Below are 16,654 nucleotides of genomic sequence, written 5' to 3' on the forward strand. Positions count from 1 at the left end.
TTCATGAAAAAAACTATGTCCCTTCCCAACCCAAAAGCTCAACCATATATAATTGTTTTCAGCAGGATGTTTATCCTGTCATTTTATGAAACACTGATAGCATGATCAATTAAATCTCCATCTTATATTTTTCTATTAAGAAAACACAAACTTTGTGAGTTGGAAAATGCTGAAGAGAATTGCATCAGAAGAGCTATTGCAACAATAACATTGTTTCTGGGTAAAACACAAAACCAAACGCATTGCTTCCACACTTCTTGTAAACCTCGCATCATGTTCCTCATCAGAGATGACACATCACTTGATCAATGCTTTCCAGTTCTCAGGATATATATTTCCCACTGCTGTCAGTAGCTGTCAAGCTCTGGCTGCATATTCCTCCCAGGAATCTTTACACCGTATGATTTCTGGTCATATGGTTTTCCTATCACCTATACTTTGAAGTTAACGTTACATGAGGGTTTTAATTTAAAACCTCTTCACAGGAGGAACAGATGCCTTGAAATAGCCAGATTTTTGAGGAAAAAAAATGTTAGAAGACCTCAAAACCTATAGGACAAGGAAGAAAGTAATATTGATTAATCTCCAACAGCTGAGTCACTTGATGTTTCCACATCTTCAGGCAAAGGGTCTCTCAAGTGCTCCAGCCACACAGTGGGACCCCTAGTTTTGGTTCCTAATGCACCCAGACCACTGTGGGTGGTCTGAGTATGAGGAAGAGCATTGCCAGCAGGTTCAGGGAGGTGATCCTGCCCCTCTACTCAGCCCTGGTGAGGCCACATCTGGAGTGCAGTGTCCAGTTCTTGGTTCCTCAGTACAAGAGGCATGGAGATCCTGGAGCACATAGAACAGAGAACTACAAATATCATTAAGGGACCAGAGCCTCTCTCTTATGGGGAAAGGCTGAGGGTGCTGGGCCTGTTCAGCCTCCAGAGGAGACAGCTGAGAGAGGATCTCATCAGTGTCTGTAAGTATCTGAAAGGAAGGTGTCCAGAGAGTGGATCCAGGCTCTTCTAAGTGGTGCCCAGCAACAGGACAGGAGGCAATGGGCAGAAATGGATGCACAGGTAGCTCCACCTGGACATAAGAAAGAATTTCTTTACTGTGCAGGTAATCAAGTACTGGAACAGGATGACCAGAGAGGTTATGGAGTCTCGTGTCTTGAAGATATCCAAGAACCATCTGGACACAATCTTGTGCAATGGGCTCTGGGATGACCCTGCTCGAGCAGGGAGTTTGGACCAGATGACCCACTGTGGTCCCTTCCAACCTGACCTATATTCAGTGATTTTGTGACCAACTTTATCAGAAGTTTCACAGTTCCAAAGCCAAAATGAACAGCATCTGAATAATAATTTTCTTTCTCACAAAGGCCCCTGATACTTGACCTTAATCTGACTTACAATTCCAAAAGAGGCAACTAATTTTTCTATAATTAAAAAAGGCAAAAAAATTACTCAGTTTGTAAAACAGTTTTAAGAACTTTTCATTAACATTTCCGTTACATTAGAAATCATTCTCTACTACCTAAGAGGAAAAACTCAAACTTTTATGGTTTTCCAATTGAATGGATGATACTAAAAAGATAAGTTAAGAAGATATTATCCATAGCAGCACAACACATTTCAAAGCAACTCCTTTAATTGGTTATTTATGCTTTGTCAGAATGTGACCATTTTAACCAGACTGAGCAAGAACTATTTTAAAGCTGTCCTATCTTGCAGTAGAACATGCATATGCATATGTAAGTGTATAAAAATAAAGTCGTCTTTGCACTGATGAACATACTATTTTGTGTCTCTTTCTGCTTTTGGAAGTTTCCCATTAGCATCATATTTGGCAAGGGCTTCTTCCTAACTTGACATACAAATTCTTAACTATAAAACACTGCTCTCAGGCCACTTATTTCTCCATATTAATTCTACTTCAGAAATGGGCTTTATATTTATTGCTGGGCCATCAATGCTTTTACTAGTAAGCACAATTACTGAGCAGTAAATGTGAAATAAGCTATTGTTTTGCTGTACTGCTGTGGTCTTAATCCTGGCAGTATTCACTTGCTTCATTACCAGAGATCCTAGGCTAGTCACAAATTTGCAGTGGTTTAAGTTGTTAGCTCACAACTGGAGGTTAAATTGGAGACACTTATTTTTATCAGAAGCAGATTACCACCTTAGTTTAGTCAGGGGTAAACCAAACAAACACACCACACACCAAGCACATAGACAAATGGATTCCCATGGGATAAAAGTGAGTGTGAGTTTGCTTACACAAACTTCAGCATTTACTGCCGGTTAGAAACACACACAGGAACAGTTGCCATGGAATAGGAAGTGTAGCTAATTCACAGCTATTATTAATTACCCAGCACAAAGTCCCTTGGCTGCCCACACACTCTGGGAAACACTGCACTGCTTTGCCCCGGCAGACGGGGCCCACGGGGTGAGTGCCCACGGTGCTGGTGCTGTTCCAGGTTTGGATTCCCAAATCAGTGGTTCTACTCACAGCAGGAGTCGAGTTCAGAGCAGCCCTGCAGCACTTTCTGGCAGCCCTACCTGAAGCCCCGCAGATGATCTGTTTATGGAGAGAGGAAGGGATTTCCTCCTCGCAAATTGAAGGGAAACACATTTCCAAGCCTCGAGAGCCGCTCACTTCACTTACAGCCTCGTCATCGAGGAGGAGGGCAGAGTGCAAACACAGCTATTAAGCAGCTTCAATGTTAATAAAATTAAATGGTTTTAAATAGAACATCTGGCATCAGCTGTTTCCATAAGCTGTTTTTATTTAAGTTTCCACCATAAAATACTGAACTTCTCAGCAATTTTCACATGTAAACCTGAATGCCAAATTTGGCTATCTTTTAAAAAAGTTATCCTAGGAAAAACTGTAAGAATTATTCACACGCTTTTTGGTTTGGCACTTTATTTGGTATGTAACAGGCTGGGAGAGAGCTAAGCACAACAGTATTTTTGCAATACATTTTGCAGTGGAAATTATTTTTTAATAAAAACACTCCTATTGCATTCAGTTGCCAGCAGCAATCACTAAATTCAAAACCAGCAAATCTTCAAATGTTTCCACAGGTACCTTGGTACAGACGTAGATTTTTCCCTTTACAACTGAGTAAGCTGTGGGGAAAATTGGGAGAAGAAGAGACACAGCTGCTGCAATATTGACAAACAAAAGCTGTAAAATCGTGAGTCAAGCTCTTAAGAAAAGCCCAACAGTCAAACACCCTCACAAAAAAAAAAAAACAAAAAACCAAAAAAACACCAAAAAAAACCCACAACCCCACATAGGGCAAAACCAGACCACAGAATACTTCAGAACCTGGTATTTGCAGAGATGTCTTACACCCCAAAAGCCACCATGAGCTTTTGACACCACTGTCAGGCACACGGTTTAAGAGCTCTGTGCCCCTTCAAATTCCTAAGTGTCAACTCCAAGAGGCAGCTCAGACCCACTCCAATCACGTCTACCAATCCCAGGCTCCTGCCCACTCCAAATCAAAATCACACAGAGGGTAGAGAGATCATGAGGACTCCTTGTCCAAGCCAGGGGAGCCACTGCTATGGATGCTGACTCTTTCTCAATTGGAAGGAGTGTGGTATGGTTTCCACGACAGGGCCATTTGGAGAAGAGCAAAACTCTGCTTCCCGTCGAAGGACATGTTCAGCACACCCGTGAAAGTCAACACTATCCAGTCACTTTTATTTGTAGGCTACTTGGCTGAAAGTTCTCCATCTAGACTGGAATGAAGCTGTAAGGTGCACAGACTGCAACCCCCATCTGACACCCCCAGACATGTACTACACACGGTGAATTGTGACCGCTCTAATTTCTGTGCTCACTGTCACACTCCAGACCCCTCCTAGACAGCACACATCAAAACAGGGCACCACAGGTGCTTTCAAAAGCTCGCCTAGGCCTTGCATTTTGAGTCTTTTGGTGCAAGCAAAGTGGCTTGCAGTCTCTGACCTCAATATATGTGGAGAAGATTTACTTCTATACTATCAAGCCAGTTTTAAAGCTGAAAGTATATAGAAAAACAAGCCTTGGCCTGCAGTAAAATTTGCTAAGTTTGCTATTATTTTGAAGATGCTTGTTTTCTAAATACATTTTATATTCACAAATCAGTATTCATTTTATAACTACAAAAGTAGTAGCATTTTACTATTAGTAGGACCCTAATTTGTCAAACATTTCTTCACAAGATACTGTGTCAAGAAGATGCACTGACAAGAAATCCTGATCTCGTAACTGGTGAGTAATTTTCATGGTGGAACTTTCAGCTGTTAATTGTCTCCATCCTGCCTTGCAAACACATCCCTCAATGTCACATGTCTCATTTCTCAGGCCTACAAAATATATGCACATTTGTGTAATTATTTTGATTACACGCTCTGGAAGCAGGAATGCTCAGAGATGCCTTGCCAATTGTTCTGTGCAGGGAAAACATATGGGACCAGTAATTTTATTTCATTTTGCTGTCAATGGTTATTGCAAGATAACTATGAAAATTAACCACTACAGTTCCACCTGAAGATTAATTTCAATATTTTACCTAATTATTTCTTTATATAAACAAATTATATCAGGATAAAGAAGCTAAAAAGTTGCGTAAAGTTTTGAAAATATAGATAGTAATAGTTACTGCCCTCAATCTTTGTGAGGTAATTAAGACCAGCATCAACTTAGTCATCCATAAAAATCAACGTATTTCTTTAGGAATATGAAATTTTAATCTGTATCACCATTTATTCTGCAACAGTAAAGTTTTAGCTAAATTCCCACTTCAAAACGTGGTTCAACATCTCAGCCTGATACATTTTAGACTGGAATATTGCTATCCTGTAGAAATACTTACACCTTGCAAAATTTACCATAACCTCTCAGCCCAGGTTTTTTAGTTTGATGTTTCTGGGGAGCCGTTTTTCTTGTGCCTTTGTTGGGGTTTTTTCTTGCTTTGTTGCATGTTTTTTATTGTGACCATCAACTGCATTTTTCAGGTTCAACATTTCATCAGACCTACTAGCTAAATATCACAGAAATCAAAACAATTGAGTGGACTAATATATTCTTCACAATATGAGTAAATAATGTCAATAGCAGTCAGTCTCCTGTTTGTAGCAACACAACGATAATCTTTCCCTGTTTTTTTTCTTCCTTATTTTTCTTGTTGGCACTGAGAAACATAGAAAGGACATAAAGATAAAATATGAAAAGAAAGCTATCAGAAGTTGAGAGCATTTTCCACCCATGAACAAACACAAATACATTCTCTTTAAACTAATGTAAAATCAGCATAGAATCTGCTAGATTTCAGTACTGCTTCAAGAAATAAGCCATACCGTTTTTGTAAGACAAAAACTAAATTAATTTTCAAATGCATCCCCAACTTCCTTATGTAAACAAGTGACAAAAAGTTTTCATTCTCACAGTTGTGCTATTTGAAAAGTCTAAGTGGGAAGCAGTACATAAGCAGGAAAACAATGTTAGAGATCCTTGCCAGACTCCATTACTTCCAGTAGATTCTGAATCAAGCCCAGAATTAACAGCACCATCAAGAGGGAAAATGTCTGTCATGGGGCTCACCCAGCCAAAACAGCTTGAGATAGGGTGTCTAGAAGGAATGCAAAAACATTAGCACTGAAGCCATTTATCAGAAGTACTTTAAAAGAATCCCTGCTGAACAGAAGTCTTGAAAATATATTCCCTGAAGAAATTTTCATTGCTCATAGCATACTGGCCAAAGAAACTCATGTTCTGCATTTTAGGACTGTGTTACCTTGTGGGCTACCATGAGGGCCTGTTAAGGCATATCCATAAAGAGAGTTTGAGCCATTATATGGTAATGAAAACACATCGGCTTATTGATGATTCTTGCTTTCTCTCTAAAACCACAAGGAAGCCAAAGAAACCTGTCACCAATACCTTAAAGCAGCCAGGCTGCCTAAACAAGCTCCACTGTGTACTATCCTACACAAATCAGCATCCACAAAGTAACTTGTGTTGGAAGCAAGAGAAAAAAGTCAAACAGCTAAGCAACCTAACAAGCAAGTGAGGCATGAGCACAATCCTGACTTGAAAAGAAGGGTTGTGTCCCCATATTCTCCTATGGACCTTTTTGCCAGTTCAACACCTTCTGCAGGCCCAGCCTCATTATTTGGCCAGATGTTCATCCTGGCTCTTCCAAAAAACATCCCCATATAAAAACAACCTGACTCTCCTGAATCTCACAGCTATTCTCAAGGGTGCAACTGGCAGCAGGTGAAGATGTGGAGACTGGAAAGCAGTCCAGTCCCCACCCACGTTTCAGTTAGTGCTGCGGGGTACGAGGGCACATGTGCTGGCTTTTCTCCTTCGCTAGATAGAACTTTCGATTCTGGTGGAGTGGACAGCAACTAGCAAAAGCCTCTTTTCACTAAGTCAGTAACACAACAGCATTCATTTGAAATTGCACAAGTGAATATGTTTCTTATCCAGGTTACTTACAGATACACACTATAAACCTCCAGCAACTGCCACCATTCTCTTTTTTCCTTTTGAAGAAAAATCCTTCATGTTTTCCACTATGGTCATCCAATTCCTTCCAGAGAAAACAACTACATCCTCTCAAATCAATCAAAAATTTTAAGACTTTAGTTTCTGCTTGTTTTGTTTTATTTACAAGTCTCCTTTCAACAGCGTTTAAAAAGAAAAATCTTCATTATTTTTCCTGGATGAACAGGAACTTTTGGCAACAATGCTGAAAACAGCCAGATTACAGGACATTCTGGACACTTTGAGTAGGAATTTCCACAACTAAGGTTCTAAAATTTTAAAAATGCCCTGAATATCCAGCTACTAAAGCCTTCATTCAGAGTTCAGCAAGCTTCAGTGACCCTGATGAGCACAGCAGCTTTGGCATGGCAGAAAGGCAGGTCCTAAAGTAGCCTAATCTCAGAAAATTAAAAGCTTTGAAGATTAAGAGCAGGACCTTGAAATGACCCAGACAGAAAAAGAGAGAGACTAAATGGTTTCTGCAGCCTGTCCCTCCCAGACAGCAGACTGCTGTTCAACTCCCAAGGTCTGCAGCCAGAAGCTCCAGCTCAGGAGAACTCTAGTTCAGTGTTTTGGCCTCAGAACTGCAAAATCCAAAAGCGGAGTTTGATTTGCTAGAAATACAGGACAGAGGAAGACATTACTGACAGCATTTGCTACCCTATGTCTAGAATATTCTGTTTTTCTGAATAACATCACATAAGATGCATTTACTGTGAAGTAACAATGTTAAGTGCAACAGAGAAGCTTATCCCACATGCTTCCAAAGCTCTGGTGGTTCTTATCTTTTCTTCTCTCACAAAACACGGACAAAAATGAAATGCAGAAATCCATCCGAATCCTCACCACTATAAAACTTCAACCAGCAGTTCCATGTTTTTTGTTTTGTTGGTTTTTTCTTTCCCCAGGATAGCCACCACAGACAAAATCATAATTTTGTTTCAGGAACAATTCATATAATTGATTTTACATGCCCAAAACAAGCATAAAAATACAACAAGGTGGACAGTAGCTTACCATTTCAAGAATAAAGTCTGGAAGGAAAAGCACCAAATGCTCTCACTTGCCAGATTGCTTGGCAGTGTCAATTTGCTACTGTGGGGTGTTAAAAGTAGTGAAGTTAAAATTACCAGATTTACCACAGAGACACCAATGGAAGAGAAAAATTGTGACAAAATCAAAATGTATTGCTACAAAAAAAATCCTTTATATTACTTGCTTTCAACTTATTATAAAGTTACCAGAAAATATGAACTTGTTCTTTACAGTGATTTTTATCACCTATGCACAAAACTGAAGACTATACCAACCTCTACACTCAATACTCCTATTGCATAGGAAAGGAGGCTCAGTTCAGCTTGTATTGGCTACTCTATCAACAAACTCTCTTCTAATTGGTTTCTAACAGAACAGTTTTTATCTTGTAATGATTATATAACATGCTCCAAACTGATAAGTGTGAATAAGACATACACGAATACACACATGTGAATATCTGGAAAATATTATTTAAAATTCTTCTCCACATAAAATAATCTTCAGAGGCACGATTCAAATTTATAAGGCATATTCATCAAAGGCAAGACAGCTATCAGAAGAAGTGGAGAAGGAGTATAAGCAAAAGGGCTGCATCTCCTACTGTTAACAAACTCTGCCCAACTCAAAATTCAGATAAAAATACCCATAAAATAACCACAACTATCCAGTCCAATACAGTAACCAGAAAGACAAAAATAGATCTAGACTTCCTGTTCATTTTACATCTGAAGTAAGACAATCACCTGAAAGGACCAGAAAAGGAATATTCTTCAAAAAAGCAAATCTCCTATGTGCATTTGCACGAACACACACTGATGCTACCTTTTGCTTTCACTTTCAGTTCTCAAAGAGTTCATTATGGAAAACTGTGTCATTGCAATCCATGTGTGTCAGCAATAACTAAATAAGAAAAAAAAGCAAGGGAGGAGAATATTCAAAAAACAACCTGCATCCCCATCCCTTGGACTGGGATTCAATTTCAGGAATTAAAAAAGTCAATTCCAGGGATAAAAGAAGAAACCATTACAGGTCTTTTCTTCAAAATTATAAATGGAGGACTTAAATATCAAGACAAAATAAATTGAAATTATAACTTCAGGAACATCACCCCAATATAATCTTCTACATAACTAGTATCATAAGAAAGATCTCAGAATACGTCAAACAAATCATTCTCATTTAATATGTTTCAAAGAACTATAAAATCTTATTAGCCTAATCAAGATACTCATTTTCATAGGTTTCTTTACAATGTGTCATATTTTAGAGAAACTGTAACAGTGAATGTAGAGAAAGAAGTCATAAAATTCATAATCGTACAAAAGGACAGATATAGGGACATACTAGGGAAAGCTTTTTATCTTTTCTGTTCCTGGGTTGATCTGAATACATGAAGTTAACCACACGCTTATTTATAAAAATCTAGTAAACCTTTACTCACCCAGCATCCTCCTGGAAGCCTTCTAATTCATCTCTTTGCTCTGCTAGGGTGGATTCTAGATCCAGATAGGTACCATTATGAGACAGTTGCAGGGTGCAGTCATCAAGCTGTAGAACAAAATTCAGACCATTAGATTAGTCTTTCTCTCTAACATACCTCTAACATTGCCTTCCCCATTTCTAACACTTTCCAGGTCCCCAGCCAAGATCTCCCTAAAACAAACAATATGTTGGGAGCAGGTAAGAAAAATCTTTTAGCAATTTACACAATCCCAAACCCATGTTCCCCAGACCATGCTTGCTCACAATATCAACACAACTAGCACACACAGTGCAATTCATTAGAACATACAGAAGAAGATTAGAGGGTTTTAGCAAAGTGCCTTTAAAATGCAATACAGAAAGAGAAGTATCTAGGATATAAATTACTGTTCTCTGTTCTTACACTACAGTTATAAGTAGAGTTTCTGAGCCTCTGGATAAAGACAGAAGGAAGAACATGCTGTTTTGTGAGCTACTGAATGACCCCTATGAGGACAGATATGGCCAAGGTACAGTGCAAAACACGGCAGCCAAGAGTTGGGGTCCTGCAGTGAGGGCAAGTATAGTCAACCAAATCACACATTTCCTGGCATTCTGCTTTTAGGGCTAGGCACTAACCAGCCTCAGAGGGTGCAGGCACAACATTCCTAGGCACTGGGTGGGGGGAGAACTGGAAACCTGTGCCAGCTTCCTACAAAGGTACTCAGGTAATCAAGGACCAGATCTGAAAGCAGTAATCTGCCCACAATGGTGCTTAAGAGGGAGGGAGGGAGAAATTAATAAACTGTCTATTTCTTTTCTGTCTTCCCTCATCTTCCCCACCATTAATTGTTGCAGCTGCTGTTAAAAAGAGCCAGATTTGACCCAAGTTCGAAAAGAAATTTTCTGGGGTTTTATTTGCAGGGTGCTCATCACAATAGCAGATCTAGGGTGAATCATCCCAAAACTCTGGCTAACTCATTGACCAGGAATACAAAATAATTACTGATCAAGAGAGAAAACTAAAGAAGTTGTAATAAGAGCTAAAAAGGAACATGAGCTCCTCTCTCACCATGATGTAACTCAGTGTCAAATAACGAGGGAAAAAAGCCTGCACAGGGCAGGAGAACAAGACAACATTTACCAAGGGGCAAGTGAATCTACAGGGTTGTCCTGCCTCACCACTAGGGAGATAAGTGATCATCTGCTCAGAGAATCCAGCCCAGCAGAAGAAAAATGGACATCAGTGAGCCCAGTTGAACACGCTGCCGAGATCTTCATGTGCAGCACTGCACTCGGGCTCCTTCTGTAACTGCTTCCAAGACCACAAATATCATAAGCTCTCGATGTGTTGTGCTACTACTAGATACAAAATCCAGTCTGACAGCCAAATAGAACCGAGCACCATTGAGGTTGGAGAAGGCCTCTGTGATCATCGAGTTTCACTGTCAACCCAGCACCACCCTGTTAACCACCAAAGCATGTTCCTCCATGCCACATCCACATGTCTTCTGAACACTGCAGGGACGGCAAGTCCACCACTTCCCTGGAGAGCCTGTTCCAACACTTGGCCAGTCTTTCAATGAAGAAATTTCTTATAATATCCAATCTAAACCTCTGCAGGTGCAACTTGAGGCCATTCCCTCTTGTCACAGAATCATAGAATGGTTTGAGTTGTGTGGAACCTTGAACACCACTTACTTCCAGCCCCCTATGTCATAGTCTTCCTGCTGCACAATGGGTTCCAGTTCCTCCTGTTTGTTGCCCACACTGTGTGAATATGTGTAGATGCAGTTCATTTGGGTGATCAATCTGGCTGCCTTTTCAGGGGAAGATGCTCCAATTCCTGCTTGAGCATTCCCAGGTGCTTCTGCAGTTTCTAGCACATCAATAACCTTGCTACTGCATGGATTTCTAGCCACTACCAGTAACGAGACAGCAGACCAAAGGACCTCATTAGCACGCTGTCTTTCAAACAATGACATGCTGCCTCCAGGTCTGTCTTCAGTGATCATGATTTTATCACCTCACCCCTCCAAATCTTGTTCAAAGCTCTCTCACTGAATGAGACCTGCTAACTCCTGAGCAAAGATCCTTTCCCCCTCTCAGACACATGTACCCTGTCTCCTGCCTGCCGGCCCAGCGTCACGATCAAAGAACTCAAAATGAAGATGTTTCATTCCTCTTGATTTAGCAAAAACAAACTGACAGATTCTCTGCAGGCCTTCATCTACCAAAAGGCAACCGTGGCAGTTGCAATGTAACCATACATTCCTGCTGCAAAGGCCACTTGGAGAAGAGTCAAATGTTTCACACCATACTTCATGCCAATCTTCTGCCACAGGTGGCAGCCAATGACTCTCCGAAGGGGTAAGGAGGGGTCTGAAACAGCCTCAAGGAAAGGAAATTACCACCCTTTATCACTTCCATGGATTTTTCTTTCTGCTGTTTCTAATACTTAGAAAGAAAATCAATAAAAATCTATGCTTGATGAATTACCTCTTTTAATTTCCCATCCAAGTTTTCATTCTCAATACTGTTCAGGAAAAGCGTAATAAGCAGTCACTCGTCTTATCTGGCAGTCAATACCTAAACTTAGTCACTCAGTTTCCTGCCACTGATTTATATACAAAAAAGGAACACAAATAGTGTATTCTGAATTAGCTGAATTGGAAATACTGTAGAAAAGCTCATTTATAATTAGTGATATAGTGCAACTTTTGCAACTTGAAAGAAAAGTTCAGCCTCTGGAGAAAGGGTAGAGAGACGAGGTCAAGTTGTATTTCAAACCTGTTCCATTTTTTTGCTTTTATTTTTTGGATTTTTCTGTGCTGAAAGAGTAGACCATTAAATAAGGTGACATAAGATTTTACTCTGATTCCTAGGGATTACAGAAAGCAAAGAATCTTCAAGTGCAAGGTATTTAAAATACAACAATGTTGCCACTCTGTCTCTTTCCAGTTACAAATAATATTATTAACCTGTGATAATTCAAAATACATTCTTCAGAGAAGAAAGACTAAATAATACTCTGGGAAACTTTTTCCAAGTAGTTCAGGGTATGTAATGAAATGCTAATTTATTCAAAGTAATGCCAAAAGGCAAACTACTAATTAGGCAAACGTTGTGCTGTCTCTATGGAGATTAAGTGATTTGCCCACAATTTCCATTTATACTGCATAATTAGAGAAAAAAAGTTGTTCTTTACTAATATCTTGTGACTTTAGTGTACAAAAAGCACTCTTGGAACAGGAAGTACTTCATGGACAAAATAAATAAGAATAGTACATGGTACCTATGTTCATCTCATTTTAACAGTTTCAGCTGAACATGGTATTCATTCAGGCTTTAAGGCACTGTACATTGCATGCTCTATTTGTTAATAGGAGTTACGGTTATGGAGAAACGGCAATATCTATTATTTCCATTACTTAATGCTGAGTCCTGCCAAAAACTTGGGGTTTTTTTATTCTCTTTCATGTGTGCACACAAAGATGGAAGTGATCAAAATAACACTTTAAAAGTTAAGGTAAGTATTAAGGCAATGTACTTTTGAAATCTTCCTTATATAGGATGACTTTGCTACTCTGCCTCCTCCAGCTTCACTTGTACACATATATTACAGAATTCAAAAAGAGAAGCCACTTCATGAATTATTTTTAATTAGTAAATTGCCTGCATTTTTCACACAAAGGATGGTTGATGTTCTCTCATTAGTGCTTATTAGTAACAATTCAGGATGTTGGTCCCTCCCCTCTGCTCAACATTAATTCCGTGTTTATCTGCTATACATCACTTCTCCTGTCTCTGCAGACTGTCACAAATAGCCCCATCTAGTTAATTCATTACATGCTTCTCCCACTGATCATAATTCACATTGAAATCCTTATTAAAAAACCTCTTAGGAAAATCAAAAGGCAGAATTCATACAAACAATCTTTTAAAGAATATTTAACTGAGCTGTTTTACATCATCATGAATGAGATTTCTATTCAGCTTTTTAGAAATTGTTTTAAACCTTTTTCTTCATAATTTTCTTTCACCGTTCAGTATTCCTTACTAGTCCCAAAATTCTCATCTGCATTTTGTTGTTACTAAACTGCATAATTCATTTATACTACTGCCAAAAGGTGAGATTCTCCAAGACCTTTTCAAAATCTTACAAAACTGTTTGTTCTAAAAATCTCTAACCCATCCCTTCAAATCTTTTATCATTTTTTGCATCACACTTTACTGTATTGCCAAGAAGACCCAAAAGGTTGATACGAGTCATTTAAATGGAACTCATCCTGTAGGCTTTTCCACAACTTCCTATAATCACATTAAAAGAATACTACCAATATCATGAAACCATAAACAGAAATTAGCACCATCAAATGGGACAAAAGTAATGCTACTTCTCCGAGTCAAACACAGGGTTATTCCATCATCAGTCTTCTGCAAAAGTTCAAGATTTCTGATTTTAGTATAATCCTTAAATGGTATTATAAAGCTATAAAAAATCCACATGTGTTCATTTCAATTACATTCTCATCTCCGCAAATTGACAGTTTATTTGGAAAATATCTGTAGCATAATTTTGAATCCCTATGGAAATTTTTGAAATCTCTTGTCTCTGCAAAGAGTGGGACTACCTAGGGTAGTCTCATTCACAAAAAGTGAAGAAACAAATACACATGTCAGTCAACAAAGTAAGTGCTTTAGCCAGAATCACCGGCTGTGGATAGTCAGACTCGTCGACTGGGCTTACAGGAAAGAAACAAAGAAATCAAGACTGTCTTTATGTAGGTCTTCCTCATTAAAAACGTAACTGATGTGCTTATTATCATCTTCAGTTTCATACTGAAATGGTAAGATCTTTACTCCGTCATGACAAGAACAGTATCAAGAAATACTAGTTGCTTAGGTGCTGATTCACTGATTAAAGCTGTCTTTTTGGACAAGACAAGAACCTGGAAACACTGCTTAAGCAGCACTGACCTCACTAGCTACTCACTGACTTTCCATAACTCACCAGAAACATGAAAACAGTGAGACAACCAGACACTTGTGCACAACAGCCTGAAATGCAAGTCGAGCTACTGAATTAAACCATTCTTTCTGTAATAAAAGTTCTAGAGGATGAACAGAGACATGTTTGAACTTTTTCAGATTGTAGCTGGTGTCCACACAGTGGTAACTGATCCACACCACCCACACACTCCAGTACCTATGCTGCAACCAAAACTGGCACAAATGGAAAACCATGAAAGCACCATGCACACAAACCTAAAAACCACCATCTGTACAGTTCCATATATATATGGATATAAATTATGCATGCACTTCAGATATTTTTCCTTGCAGTTTTTTTAAAAAGTAACAATTGCCTGAATTTGACAGACACATTGAAAACAGCTGAAAAAGAAGTACATTAAAAGATCATAAGATGGCAAACAAAATTTAGACTGTTATATATTTATACTTACACTGGTCAAAGTTTCACTTAGAGAAGTTGAACACAATTCATTATGCAAAAGCAAACGAACATTTGATTAAAAAGCTAAAATGCAAGAATATTTAAAAGCAGAGCTTCCTACTCCTTCATCTGTTGCCATTTCCCCCATTACAGAGTGAAACTGTACCACACAAAAGGATAGAGGTATCCTGGCTTCAGTTACTACCAGGAACAAGTATAACAAGGTCAGAGCTGCAGAGCTTGATCCTGGCCCTGACCAAGGGTCATCCCCAACTCATCAGCACTTGTTGCTGCTGAGAACCCTCAGAAGCAACACACCCATTTGCAGAGTGAACACACACACGTTGGAGGAAGCTAAGCAACTCACTCATGCAAGTGTTCCTTAAAGGCTACCAGTAAATCAAGAACATAGGGCAGAAGCTCAGTTTTTCATCTTCTGTCTCATGTAACCATATCTGGCTAGTAGTGGCTAGTCCCTCATCTTGTGCAGCCAAAATAGTTCACATTACAAGACTACCAAGCTTAAGAAGACTCAAAATAGATCAATAGTAGTACACCAGTGATGATTTTTTTTTCTTATTTCAAGCACTGACCCACAGAAAGAGGTAACATCCATTTTTCTTCATAAGGAAGTCCTTATTGCCATGCAACAGGAAGGGTCATTTTTTTTTTTTCTGAATTTCACAGTTGAAGCACATCACCAAAAGGTGCAAAGAATAGTAGGGGAAAAAAGAAGAGCAGCAAGAAAAGGTGTTGATCAGCCAGTTAACTGGCGCCGCTTTCAGAAACTAGTTGAAGTAGCAGAAATAAAAGTAAATAAACAACAACAAAAAAGTGTACATTCAATCACTGTTTTCATCTACTGCATTTAGCTTCTTACCAATCCAAGAGAAATACCAAGAAACCAAGCACGAGGGGTGTGAGAAGAACAGAGCAACTCCTATGTCCACACACAGACTGAGGACTGCTGCGTGATCCTCCTCACACACCCCTGCAAGGCTCTGTGCACACACAAGTCTCCTCACTCAAGAAGCCCACTGGGCACATAATGCAATGAAAAGTCAACACATATTTTACTGTGCCAAAAGAAACTCCCACAAATCTGTTTTCTTTTCCTCCAGAAGGCTTTGATGCACCAGTACACACCCAAAGTGGATGTTCCTTGCGTTTAATGTCTCTGTCCCATAGCAGCAGTAGGTTGGCAGAGGTTAAGGCAGGAAAATGGCAGATACACCCCTTCTGTCTTTTCGAAAAGGCACAGCAGACCCACAAGCAATTCTCCTCTTCCCTGTTTATTCAAAGACCACAGAGTTAACTTTTTTCAACAATCATAAGAAGTGCTCTTCTCTCACCTCCAACTCCCTGCCCTGAAATCCATTCAGAAGAACATATTTTGAACAAATCTCTCTAAATGGCAGGACCAGCAGATTGAGTGAGCTGATTCTCCACCTGTGGCTGAGACCTCAGCTGGAGCACTGGATCCAGTTCTGTGGAACTCAGCCTAAGAAAGATGTGGAACTATCAGAGGATTCCAGACAAAGGCCATGAAGATGGTCAGAGGGCTGGAGCACCTCAGCCTGGAAAAGGCTGAGGTGAGACTTCATTAAGGCCTAACAGTACTTGAAGAGTGCTTATGAATAAAAGAGAGAACAGCTTTTTTATGAGCAGATAGTAAAAGGACAAGGGGGAACAGTTTTAAACATGAGGAAAGATTTAAATTAGATATTAGGAAGAAATTCTTTAGCCAGAGTAGTAAGGCACTCTAACAAGTTTGCCAGAGAAGCTGTAGATGTGCAATCAATCAAAATGTTCAAGGTTGGATAGCCTTAAGCAACCTAATCTAGTGAATGGCATTGCTGCCTATGGCAAGGGGTCAGAACTACATGATCTTTAAGACTCCTTCTTCCTTCTTCCAAACCAATCTATGATGAATGTGAACACAGTGTTACCAAGTTGGCAGTCGGTGTGTGTCAAGACATAGCCAAGTATCTACTTTATATTACCTTCTATTTAAATAAAAGTAGGTACCTTTCAAAAATGCAGTTCACACAGTGATCAAGGATCCCATCAATAGGACAAAGGGCCCTTCAGTATGAGATGAGGATACACTTATTTACTGGTGTTAGTACAAATCAACAAAAGCATTCAACTTTG

At 39.3% G+C, this 16,654-nt stretch overlaps 1 protein-coding gene across 8 annotated transcripts in view; it reads right to left on the reverse strand.

The window, feature by feature from the left end:
* Positions 1 to 16,654, reverse strand: part of FHOD3 (formin homology 2 domain containing 3) — a 380,756-nt gene that overhangs the window by 332,865 nt on the left and 31,237 nt on the right. For all 8 annotated transcript variants that reach the window (XM_063399128.1, XM_063399121.1, XM_063399112.1 and 5 more), the window contains exon 2: positions 9,023 to 9,129. In XM_063399128.1, coding sequence (XP_063255198.1) covers positions 9,023 to 9,129 — 107 coding nt within the window. The remainder of the gene's footprint in view (positions 1 to 9,022; positions 9,130 to 16,654) is intronic.

This window comes from Prinia subflava, chromosome 1, assembly GCF_021018805.1.
Source record: "Prinia subflava isolate CZ2003 ecotype Zambia chromosome 1, Cam_Psub_1.2, whole genome shotgun sequence".
NCBI classification, from domain to species: Eukaryota; Metazoa; Chordata; class Aves; order Passeriformes; family Cisticolidae; genus Prinia; species Prinia subflava.